The sequence below is a fragment of the Rhea pennata genome, chromosome 3 (assembly GCF_028389875.1).
Source record: "Rhea pennata isolate bPtePen1 chromosome 3, bPtePen1.pri, whole genome shotgun sequence".
Classification (NCBI taxonomy): Eukaryota; Metazoa; Chordata; class Aves; order Rheiformes; family Rheidae; genus Rhea; species Rhea pennata.
Window position 1 is genome coordinate 61,199,979 of NC_084665.1, and position 12,312 is coordinate 61,212,290.

General features: G+C 41.6%; 1 protein-coding gene across 6 annotated transcripts in view; it reads left to right on the forward strand.

Moving 5' to 3' along the window:
- Nucleotides 1-3,860: 3,860 nt before the first annotated feature.
- The window catches only part of ZDHHC14 (zinc finger DHHC-type palmitoyltransferase 14), a 116,730-nt gene continuing 108,278 nt past the window's right edge, over nt 3,861-12,312 (forward strand). For all 6 annotated transcript variants that reach the window (XM_062572413.1, XM_062572415.1, XM_062572417.1 and 3 more), the window contains exon 1: nt 3,861-4,951. In XM_062572413.1, the coding sequence (XP_062428397.1) occupies nt 4,701-4,951 (251 nt within the window). In that variant the 5' untranslated portion in view covers nt 3,861-4,700. The remainder of the gene's footprint in view (nt 4,952-12,312) is intronic.

Here is a 12,312-nt window from a genome sequence, read left to right on the forward strand (position 1 = left end):
ATTTCAATTTTCTTGGCAAAATTAACAAAAGTTATTTTGTGTGATCCAAAATATTTAGTTTCATTTCCAGAAAGTATTAAGAATCATTGAAACAAAATTAAACGGCAGAGAAAAAGGAGAAAAATACTTGGTTGAGGAAAAGGTGTATTGTAGAAAACTAAATACTGTTGACACTGTAAACTAGCATATGTTGTGTGCTTATGTAGTATCCAGCAAGTCTGGATCTGTGGGGCTTCTTTCAAAGTCTGGCATGACAACAATATTATAATTAATTTGTGTTGATTTTTTTGTTTGCTTTTCAAAATTCATTGTGAAAAATGTGGAAATTGTGTCTACAATAATGCCTTGCTTTTTTTCAGGCTGTGAGGATATTAGAAGATCTTTCAGTTTGGTAACTATCACATCACCTCCCTTTTTTGGTTGGAAGTAAAAGCAATTGGTTTAGCAGTATAGGAACTTGTGGAGTATAGTTATCTCATGTCCAAAATGCTATAATTTCCTAGCTTGTGTTTATTTAATCATTTAAATAATTTGTCTGATATGCTTACAACATAGTCAAGTAGATTCTGTCATGAAGAATGGTAACATATTTTCTGTATATGTAAGATGTAAGATCTCAGCAAATTAGCTTCCCTGTTGTTTCAAGACTTGCCTTTGTAACACCTCCACACTGAAGACAGGCTAATAGATAGCAAATTCTGATGATTCTCAACAACAATAGAGTACCTTTTCTAAGGTAAGTATACATTGCTGTAATATATTAGTCATTGCATGACATCAGCCCGAGTCAAAAATTCGGTAAGAAATTAGAAGAATACATACCATAACATGATCTTACAACATTTTATGAAGAGAGGATTTAGTCTTCCTACCTGTTCTGTTTATGATTTAATCTATTCAGTGGCTCAAACCAATTTTCATTAATATTGCCAATAAACAATAACAAATGTTTTCAAGAATAACAGATGGTCAGTTGTCTGAAATATTAGCTATATAAAGCATTTTTTGGAGAGAAATGTTCAAGTGGTTTTTAAAGCAAGTTTAAGGAGATAATTAAGGTTGATTAAGGTGTTCACAATGTGTTTTTTAAAAGGACATCAGCAAAATGTTCACAGACCAATTTGAAAGAAGCAAAGTAGTGTTTCTGTTGGTGCAGATATTTAAAATAATAGGATCAGATGCAATACTGGTCACTGAATAGGCAGTGGAACAGGCAATCGTGTGAAAAGTACCGTATGTAGCACTAGATAACAGTAACAGAAATGAGAAGAGAAGCTACAGCAGAGTAGACCTGCTATTGAAAGAAAAAGTGTGTTCTCTGAATTTGACCTTTAGAATTATTTTTCCAGGCACTCCTCAGATTCATCTATGTATTTTGCTCAATTAATACGACCAAATTTCACTTTACAGCAATAATGTCTTAAACAAAACTCAAGGGAAATACTATGGGGTAAGACAGCATCTCAAATGAGGTGCTGCTGTTGTTTACAAATGTTTTGTCTTTCTGATATTAATGTGAGTGCTACCTATGAATATAAGCCAACAATGACATCTTTACATAAACTGTTTGCTCTGTTTCTGTACGCCTGAAGTATCCCCTGATGTCAGGAGAGAATAGTGCCATTTCACATCATACAATCATTAGTATTGTCAAAGAACTTAAAACAGATTTTCAGCAATGTGCTTAATAAAAAGCCAGTGAAGACAGAAAATGTTTGTCAGTGAACCACAACATTTCTTTCTTCAGCTTTGTGTTGGCATATATTGATGCTGAATTCATGAACATAGAAAAGTTATTGTCTGTTTATAGTGAATATTTTAAATAATGCTGTGACGTCCAAGTTGTGAGATAGCAAGCGAACTGTTGAGGGAGTGGAGGAGGAGAAGGGAAGGAGTAACGCAGCTCTATCTTTTACATGCTGTGAAGGGATGCCATTGCATTTGCAAGTGTGATGTCATGAAATGGTTTCACATCCTGTTGTCCGCTTGCCAAAGAACTCCTCTTTTCCCTTGTGCAGAGGAGGCTGCCCTCCATACTCTTGCTACCTGGTTTACCATCCCCCAATGTATTGCTGTGTGTTGATGAACACGGTGCAGGCTCAGCAGGAGCGCGTCTACTATGCTACTCTAGTTTCGGGTGTGCTTGATGTTAAAACTGGGAAATACTTGCATGTTAGCACATGAGGAGTAGGGAAGCACATGTGTTGGCCCATTTTCTGTTATCAGGGAAGAGTGCTTAACTTCAGCCAGTGAAGTATGAGAAAATACTAGTTAAGGCAGATAGCCCAGAAGTGGTGGACGGCTCGTGCAGCGCCCAGCAGCACGGGCTGGGGGCTGCAGCTCTGGTCTGTAGCCCTAGTTGAAATACAGTGCGGACAAGACCCCCCACCAGCAGACAGGCGGAAGGAAGCGGAGGAAAGCACGCCGGCCAGGCAAGGCTACCTCGGCAGAATTCGGCCCTCCGCAAGGGCGGGGCGCCGCGGCGTGGGCGAAGTTGACCCAAACCCCGCGCGGGGCAGCAACCACCCTCCAAACGGCCGCGGGAGCCCGTCCCAGCCGCCCTCGCCTCGCGCCCGGGCTCTACCAGCGCTCGCGCGCTGCCCTCCGCGGGGCTCGCAAGGCATGCTGGGGCTTGCAGTCCTTCCCGCCGCCTCTTCCCCCGGGGACCCTTGGCGGGCGGGAGGGGCGAAACTACAGGTCCCGGCGGGCGGAGGGGCGCGTCCCCGAGCGCGTGTGCGCCCCTGCACGGGACGGGGCGGTCCCGCCGGGCCGCGCAGGCGGGCGGCGCTGCTCCCGGTGGTTCCCGCACGAGCCGTCGGCCTGAGAGCTCGAGCAGGGCAGGAGGGGGTCGCCGCCACCCGGGCCTGGCTGCGGACATCGCTCGGGGTCCGGCGGCGCGTGCTCGCCCCGCGCGCCCCTGCGCGTGCGTGTGGGCCACTGCGTGGGCTGGGGGTAGGCGAGGCGAGGCTGAGCGGGCGCCCCGCGCGGGCGGCGGCGGAGCAGGAGCGGGGCTGTAGCGCCGGCACTGCACCTCCCGCCCGGGAAGCTGCTGCCTGCGGAGGCGGCGGTGCGGACGGGCCAGCGCTGCCGCCGCGCTCCAGTGGCCGGAGAGCTGGGCTGGGCTGGCGGAGCGGCGTCGCCGTCGCGGGATGGGGAGCGGGAGGTGCCCGCCCTCTCGCTGGGAAGTGCCTGACTGAGCGGCGGTGGCGGCGTGCGTGCCTGTGCGGAGCCGGCCCTCGCCGCCGCCTCCCCCCTGCCCGCTCCGGCGGTGCCGCGGCGGGGATTATCGCCTGACCCTGAAGATGAAGAGGTGGCTGGTGCTGCTGCTGCTTGTGGGTCTGGCCGCGGGCGATAAACCTGGATAAAGGCTCAAGAAAACCCCCAAACCACCCACCCCCCCCCCAAAAAAAAAAAAAAAAAAAAAAAAGCCCCGCCCGGCACCCAAAAGACAACGGAAGGCAGAAAGTCCCCGCTCTGCCGCGTGCGGAGGGGGGACGGGGCGTTTTTCTCACCTTGCTGCCGGCGAAAGGAAAGCAAAACTAGAGAGGCGGGCGGCGGGGCGGGCCGAAGGCCGCCTCCGCGCCGCGCCGCGGGGGAGGGGGCAGGATGCGGGGGGAGCCGCGGCAGCGCCGCGGGCCGTGGGCGAGAGCCTGCGCGGCGGCGGCGGGCGGCGGCGGCGGGCGGCGAGGATGGTAGAGGGCCGGAGCGGCGCCGGCAGGGGTGTCCGGCGGGCGGCGGCGGCGGCGCGGGGCTGAGCCGTTGGGCAGCATGCGGCGGCGGCGGGGACCTGTTGTGTAGGGGCAGGCGGGGGTTAAAGGCGGCGGCGGCGGCGCCGCCCGGGGCGTGAGGCGGGGAAGCGGTTCCGCTCGCTGCCTGCGGGAGGATGAGGAGCTGCGCCGGCGGCGCTGGCGGCCGCCGAGGAGCGGCCCTGCTCCGCGCCGCCCGCGGCCCAGGAAAATCCCCTCTGGCGACGGGGGAGCAGGGCCCGCGGTGAGCCGTGCCCCGGGCCGGGTCTGCGCGGAGCGGCGGCCTGCGGCCCCTTGCCGTTGAATTACCGCTTCAGGAGGAAGAGATCGTGAAGTGTTTTTCTCGGAAGCTGGAGTTGCAGCGTGTTTTTCTTTCCTGTTTTTTTTTCTTTTTCCCCTTCTCCTTTCCCCTAATGATTTGTCTCTTGAGGGGACGCTTTAGGAATGCTCTTTTTTAGCAGTGAAATCTGCCGCACGAAGGAGGATTATAACAAATCTCAATGAATGATAGACTCGAGCGCTAAACCTTGCCTTGACCAACCTTTTGACCCTCGGAGATTTCTCTTGGGGTGGACGTGGGAAAGCAAACCCTTCCTCTTTGAAAACAAACTTGAAAGAAAGACCATATTTTTCTGACAGCCAGACTGTTTTACAATTTTTGAGGGGCTTGTTTTGTGATAAGATGTTTTAAAAAAGGATTGTCCTACATGGTTTTGTAACTGGTGGAGCAAGGAGGGATCCCTCTCAAGCATTTCTAATATGACAGCTTTGGTTTCTCAGGAGTTAAGTGGTGTTTGCATGATGTACCTATCGCTAGCCTGGTAGCAGACTTTTCAGTTTTTGCTTTTTAATTGGGGCTGCTGGAGAGGGTGATCTTAGTCGGAAGGATATCTGCCCATATATATATTGTGTATATTTTTTGGTGGGGTTCTCCCCACATTTTACTCTCTCTTGATGACTCCTGGAGGTGGTAGTGGGCCCATGAAAGACTGTGAATACAGTCAGATCAGCACACACAGCTCTTCGTCTCCCATGGAGTCTCCCCATAAGAAAAAGAAATCAGCTCCCAAGAGAAAATGGGAGGTTTTTCCTGGAAGAAACAAATTCTTCTGCAATGGGAGGATCATGATGGCTCGACAGACTGGAGTCTTCTACCTGACTCTTGTTCTCATCTTGGTCACCAGTGGACTCTTCTTTGCATTTGAGTAAGTGGCATTAAAGTCTTCGTATTTTCCCTCTCTTGCCGTATTTATTACTTTTCTGGCTGAAAGCAAAGCAAATGTATTTAACCAGGTGCTTTAGAGGATACTGGTTGATTTCAGCTATTGCTGGCTTATGTAATTGAAAATACAATCTGGGAAGAAGATGGTCTTGCTTTCATTATTGCACTCTGTGGAAAGCTGGGGTTCCTATTGCAGGAGGAGTGCTAAACAGCAGGTTTAGGATCGCCAGGAAATGATACTGCTTCTTGTCTACCAGTTACTCTCTTGATAATCAGAACTGACAGGTGCAGTGGTACCCTTTGTCACAGAGGTGAATGCAAGAAAGCCGTTTCTTTCATTAAGAGGAAAAAAAAAGCCTCATTTATAAGCTAAAGCTGTTGAATAGTTCACAGTCAAGAATTCCACATTATTAAAAAAGTGCAACTGTACAATTTCTGATATACCTAGCTTTCCACCACTAGGTAACAGCATTACTGTGTGATGCTAACTTGTATGTGAGTTTGGTGATCCTATTTTAAGTTATGTTTGTTTTAGAATGTTTTTTTAAAGCAGGCTTTCAGTGTCTTCCTGTGGCTTTTTTTTCTATGTTATTGTGAATCTTCAGAAATCTTTTCATGTGTATAAAATGATCACACAGTGCCATCAAATCAGAAATACTGAATTTGCACTTACACTGGAGTGGGGAAATTAACTATGCATGGCAATAAAAAACTGGGCATTTGATATGGGAAACACAGTTCAACTTTTTTTTTTAAGCACAGTGACAAAAGCTTGCTGTAATAATAATTGAATTCTTTTTAAATGGTTAGTGCTACTTTACCTTTTAAAAACAGTTCTAGCTTAATTGTTGGTTTGGGGCAGGAAGAAAACTCTACAAAAATACATGTACAGCTCTTACCATTTTCCTGAGTAGGAGCTGTTAATCATAAATAACGGTAGATGCTACTTCTGGAAATTTGGTTGAACACCATCTACTTGGTGTCTTTAAGGAAAAAGATAGTGACATTAGCAAATTCTAAATGGTACCAGATAAATGCAGAACATCTTAATACAGTGGTAGCAGTTAAGAAGGTAAAAATACTCAGCAGGTGACCAGAGGCTAAATATGTATGTGAGCTCAGCAGATGAATTGTCTTCATTGTGCTCCAGGTGACTTTAGAGGGATTTATTTGTTGTAAACCTTACTGCAGTCATTATGAAACTCCTTGAATGTCCTGAGAGTAGTTGAAGTAACACTTTGAATGGTGCTGTCCACATATTGCAAGCGTGTTTACTTTTCTGATTTTAAAGAAGTATTAAAGATGTATCCTGATAGTATTGATTGGGGCTGGGTGGTACTCTGTTCTATTTCCATGATTAGGCCCAGTTTTGGCAAGCTCTTCTGTGTGGGCTGACAGTTGGATCTGCATGCAGTCTCACCACCTTCAGTAGAGCCTCTGAGGGCGAGTGCTGGACTTCCTGCAAATACCGGAATGTAAATGAAATATGAAAACTAATGTTTTTTCTTTACAATTGCAATTGTAATTGTAAAACTCATTTATTAAGCCACCATTTAGAGTTTATTTAAACATGTTTTACCTTTGGATTTTTCAAAGAAAAATACTTTGTTTCATTGCATGATTCAGAATTGCTAAAGCAGGATGAACTGCTAGCTGTTCATCAAGCTTCTGATATCATTGCTAGTGTAAGTTATCTGCTCTGAGAGCCAAACACTTCCACTTATATTGTGTCTTTGAGCTTATTTGAAATGTAATTATATGCAATGAACTGTATTCTTAGCCAAGTTGCAGTATTTTGAAATATATGTAATGCTTATTCTAACCAGAAGTCTTTAAACAAGGAAAAATCTTTGACTTTATAAGTATATAAAATTATATGTATGTATACTGTACTTGAGTCATTCTTTTATCACTTGCACTCTCCATTTAAGGAAGTTCAAAATAAGAGAGTGACATGGTATTTCATTTTTATAATAATAAGGTAGATTTTCATCTTCAGAAAGCACTTGCACAGGAATTATTACTCATCTTCTGAAAGCTAATAAAAAAAAAAGGATTAGACTCAGAATGGTGTTCAGTGAGTCTGTAAACACCACAAAAGGTTGATAACGTTAACAAAGAGAAAAGGAGAGGCTCCTCTTGATTAAAAAGTGTTACTTTGACGCAGTTTCTAATTGTGTTACTTAGTACTCTGAAGTTACTATTTGTTGATCAGTTAAGATGTCTTAAGTTGTTAGAATGTCATTTTTATTATTTGGCTGATTTGGTTGTGAAGCTACTTGAACCAATGATTCACAGCATATGGTATAGATGTGTTGCAGTCTTTTGTGTACACAAGGGCCCAAGAGATATTTTAAATGGGTATATGCTATAAGGTAAACTGCCACTGAAAAGGAAGATACTCTTTTTGTTTTGGGGGTTGTTTATTTTTCACTTTGGTTTTGGAAACGGGAAAATAGATAGTAATGTTCCAAGGCATTCCACACTTGCAGGCAGTAAAGAAGAGGAGTAGGAAAGAGATAACTTTGACAGCTAATTCCTGAGAAAGCATTATCCTAACAGACACTTTTTCTGTATCCTTTTGACTTCATTTATTCTTTTAACATATATTTTCTTCAGACATACATATATTTTTTTTCTCCTCTTTCCTAGCCTTTATTTTCTTCTTACACCAATTCATCTGGAGCTGTATCTCATAGGCTTTGGAATCCTCTTCACGGGAGAATTACATTTCTCTTAATCAACAACTTCTGGCTTTCAAAAACAAACCTATATAATATATCTTGACCTATATAGTTTTTAACCTTGAACTACACCTTTCTGTTCTTTTGTTTTTTTTTCATATTTATGTTTATTCTTCTACGATCTGCTACTTTTATTCTTTTTCCCCTGTTGACTTTTCTTTCATCTTCCCAAGTACATCACCTCTTCTTCCTTTTATTATTTCATGATTCTTTTTCATTTTAGAAGTAAGCTAGAACTTATTTTTTCTATTTTAGAAAAAAAAACCTTAAGTTTTCATGCAGTTGAAATAATTCTTGCCTCCCTCCCCTTCCAAAGGAAGGGAATGCAAATAACACAGTTATTTCTGTGACATGCCTCTTAAGTGTAATATATTAATATATTAATTAATATATATTGCAATGTATTAATTAATATATAGCCAGTACTGTTGGACACCAAGATGGACTGTTGATGCTGTGCTTGAGATATTGTTAAAAATTATATCTATTTCAAAATGCTCAAAATTAGGCAGCATTTGTCTCTAAAGATTTGGATATGTTATTTTATCTTGGAAGTATAATTTATCACACTTTTTTTTTCCTGGCAAATTTGGCTTTGTGTTGGACATTTTTTTTTCACTTTGCCCCCCTACACAGACATATGTATTTTTAAAAACTATTTGGTGCTCATGTGAAAGCATCTGCGCAACAAACATTCTTTCCTCAGAGCAAAGATAGCATCAGTAACTAATGGGCAGATCTCGCTAATCTACCTAGCCAGTTCAACTACTGTGTTTAAAGTTTTTTATTGGTACAATAAAGAGAGGCAAAATTAAGGCAGTTTATCCTTGCTGCTTTTAATCAGCTAGGTATGAATACCCAACAGAGAAGAAAACATTTTATATCTACAGTCATTTAGGCTACTGTTTTTATAGGTTACTGGAAAGCAAATGGAAGCTGAATGGCCTATTTAACACAGTAGGTCACGTAAACCAAACATACTGTTGTTAGGTGGCAAGTCTTGTGAGAGTGCACAAGCTTGGTGAGTTTCAGCAGTGGGGCTTGAGCGCTTTGCTGCTCTTTTTTACCACCCCATATTCGCTGACAGGTCTGCTCCTTCTTGGAACTGACTGCGCAGTAGCAGGAGGGAACTTGTCTGCACCTGAGCTACTTCACTACAATCTGGCAAATTAAAGGACTGATAAAAGCTGGATGTGAGTGAAGATGCTGACTGAACTAAACTGGCACAGGCAGAGTCATGTTTTCTTCTGTCAACTCAGTTGCAGGGTCAGTAACTCTGTAAGAAGGTTGGAGCAGATGGCTAGATGCTGGAAGGGCTGAACCAGCGCAGCTCTTTTCTCTGTAAACGTGAGTCAGAGCCCTATCACTTCTGATTTAATTTGATACTTGTACTGATTCAGCTAGCTGGAGTTCTTTTTCTTCTTTTTCTTTTTTTTTCTTTTTTGAGCTTGTACAAATGGTCACACAAAACAAGTGTTAACAATTGCACTGTTTTTCACAAGATAGATGTAAGAAAATTATTTAGACTGAGATTGTGAATGTGTATGTGTGTGTATGTATCATTGCTTTCTATCGCTCTTACAGTTGTTGGCAGCCTGTTCTATGCCTCCCACTTTGAAAAGCGGTGTGACTAGAGGACATTCATGACTCATGGTTTTTCATGAGCTGTAGATCATTCAATATTGAACTTTTATAGCACATGCTATGGTAAAATGGTGTAACTTGCGGCTTGCTGTTACAAACTTCTGTGTGAACACTGATGTTGGTAAGCTAAGCATTTTCACTGTGATATCAACAGTTGTCTTCGTCTAATGGAAGACGTTTTATGCTCTTGAAAGAGATGGATTCTTACTGTTAGGTCATATTGCAAGTAGTTAGAATGTATTTTATCTGATAACCTCATTTATCTTTCTTCTGCTCCCTTTAAGAGGAGTAGATCACATCATCTTTTCCTTTTCTTCTTTTTCAATCCATGCACAAAAATGACTTCCCTCCCTTTTTGCTTAGAGGTAATAGAAGATAAACTCTTTGGTGAAGAGTTTTTTCTTTTAATGGTTCATTAAAGGTCTAGTTTTGATGATCTGATAGAAATTCAAGATCTTTATATAAAGATGATACATTGAACATATTTATAATAATCAGTTGATAGGCCGCATAGTATCTGTAGGACCTCGTAGCATCTATCATAATTTTGCTGTAAAGGTACTAAAAAACATGCACGCTAAGAATAAAACTTAATATTTACTCTAGACATGTATTACACTGTGTAGTCCCCTTTCACTGAGTGTTAGTCTTTTGTAGCAGCAGCGGTATTTATCTATTACTAGAACTGGAGCAAGTTTTCACTCTCTAATATCTGCTCTGAAAGGATTTAAAGTGGCTCTGTTAAAACTGTTTGAGGGAAATACATAATCGTTTAGTAAAAACAGAAATCAAAGAAGAAATGGTCTACTTTTCCCATAGAATACTCCAGCCTCTTTTGAGCAGTGTTCTAATTATTGAAACATTCTGGATATTATTGTTATAGTGTCCTGTCTCATTTTTGTATATCCTGCTGTGGGGTTTTTGATAGAGTGCCTACTGATAGAGAGTTTTACTTAGACATAACAAGTAGGACTACATTTCCTCCTTATCCCTACAGAGAACAGCTGTAAACCAGCATTCTGTTAAATACTGTTGTCACAGTCTTACGATGACCATGTGCTTAAGCTACCTGTTGCTTGAAAGGAAGTGCTACCAATTCTGACTTCATCTGTTAGAGGCTGCTATAAATTTGTACAATATTTCCTGCTGATGGTGTCAAGATGCATTTCAAAGCAAGTATTAGGATCTACAACTATAATGATTGTTCAACAGAGATCTGTATCCTTTTCTGTGTGCAAAGCAGTAGCTGCTTAATAATGCCTAGTATCATAGACAAATGTCTCAATGGATAGGTGAGGTTTGTGGGATTTTTTTCCCCTTCAGATTTCATTGCTTAAAAAATCTGTTGCAATATTTCTGTTTCTCATTTTGCTATATTATGCATCTCTGATAACTTAAATGAAAAATGCAAAGAATAATATAAACCTAACCTTTTGGGTTTGCTTTTTTACTTAGTTTATATAGATACACTGAAGGGCATGGCAAATTCATATGGAATGGTATGTGTTCCAGACACACTTAAATTATTCTAAAAATGTTAACTGTCAGAATCAAATATCTTTCAGGTACAAAGCGTATTTAATATTTTTTCCTTGACAAGTAATTTTCCTTGATCACAACAAGTTTACTTAATTCACCTTTTCCAAGTTTCTCAATGATCTGTGCAAGTATGCCTGCTGCAATTTCTCCCTGGCCAAAAGGGAATTGTTTTGTTTTAGCTTATCTTCAGGTAGCACTTCACTGAGCAGGTACATCAGTTCAAGCTTTCAGACCTTTGAATGCATTATATGATACAGATTGAAATTCTTTTACCTAGAAATACATTAATAACATTTGATATTAGGTCATGCATCTCCACTTTTCAGGGCTAGCTATTCTTTGTAGAAATGGGTAATTATTAAGTGCTTTATTTTTCAAGATAAAATTCTGTGGGGATGGCAGAAGGTAACCTCTCTTACTTTTAGAATTCATACTTTCTTCAGTTCTCCTGAAACTACAGGTATTTTTATGATTTTTATAATGCTTTCACTCTTTTCTGTACAATAGTGAAACACTGAAGTGTTTTTGTATTATGCTTAGTTGCTGGTCTTCTACACTGTTTCATGGAGGAGGCAAACTTTAAACATAATTTTTAGGTCTTTCAGCTTCTTTTTCACCTGTAGTTCTGTTTGTGTTTCTCTCAGCTTCATCTTTTCCACCTGTGAAAAAAAGCATTAAATATTTTTTCTCCTTCTTTCTAGAAGGTGGGGACAAGGGGACATAGGGAGTATGTAACAAGTAGTGTTGGCTCCTCAGATACTATTTATTCTCAGGATCTTGAGGAGATCACTGTGTGGCTTTGGACCGTCAATGCACATGAATCTGCACATGCAACTGCAGCATAAAATAGGAAAATTTGTTGTCTCCCTTGCCTGATGTCACCCTGACCTTTTAGAGAAAGTGTGAAAATTCCATAGCAGTCTCATATGAGATAATTTGCTATTCCCATTTTAGCTCAACCTGATTGTTTTAGATAGGCATAACTCTCAAGTATGACATTTGAATTTAATATCGCTTCTAGGGTAAGAAAAACAGCTAACTTCAAAAATTCAGATGTTCTTACCTGTATAAATGCTTAGAAATGTTTACAATTCCTGGTGGATAGTTGTTATGTATGTTTTCAGTTTCAAAACTGTGACGTTAGACTTGTAATCTTGTGAAAGGTGTTTGACAAAATCTATTTTAATTCATCACTCAATTTTGAAGTTTCTATCATTGATATAATCTGTATAGCATGCTTGGTTTTTGTTTTATTTTTCCTTGGGTGTAGGTAGTGTTGCCACTTTTTCTTAATGAGTATGTGCCAAAGGATTAAAATGTATCTACCAGAGGCTAGTTGGGAGGGAGGAGAGATCCATGTTAAATCAATTTAGGTTATCGAAAAATAAGTTCTCATAGTTCTTCTTAGAAGAATTAA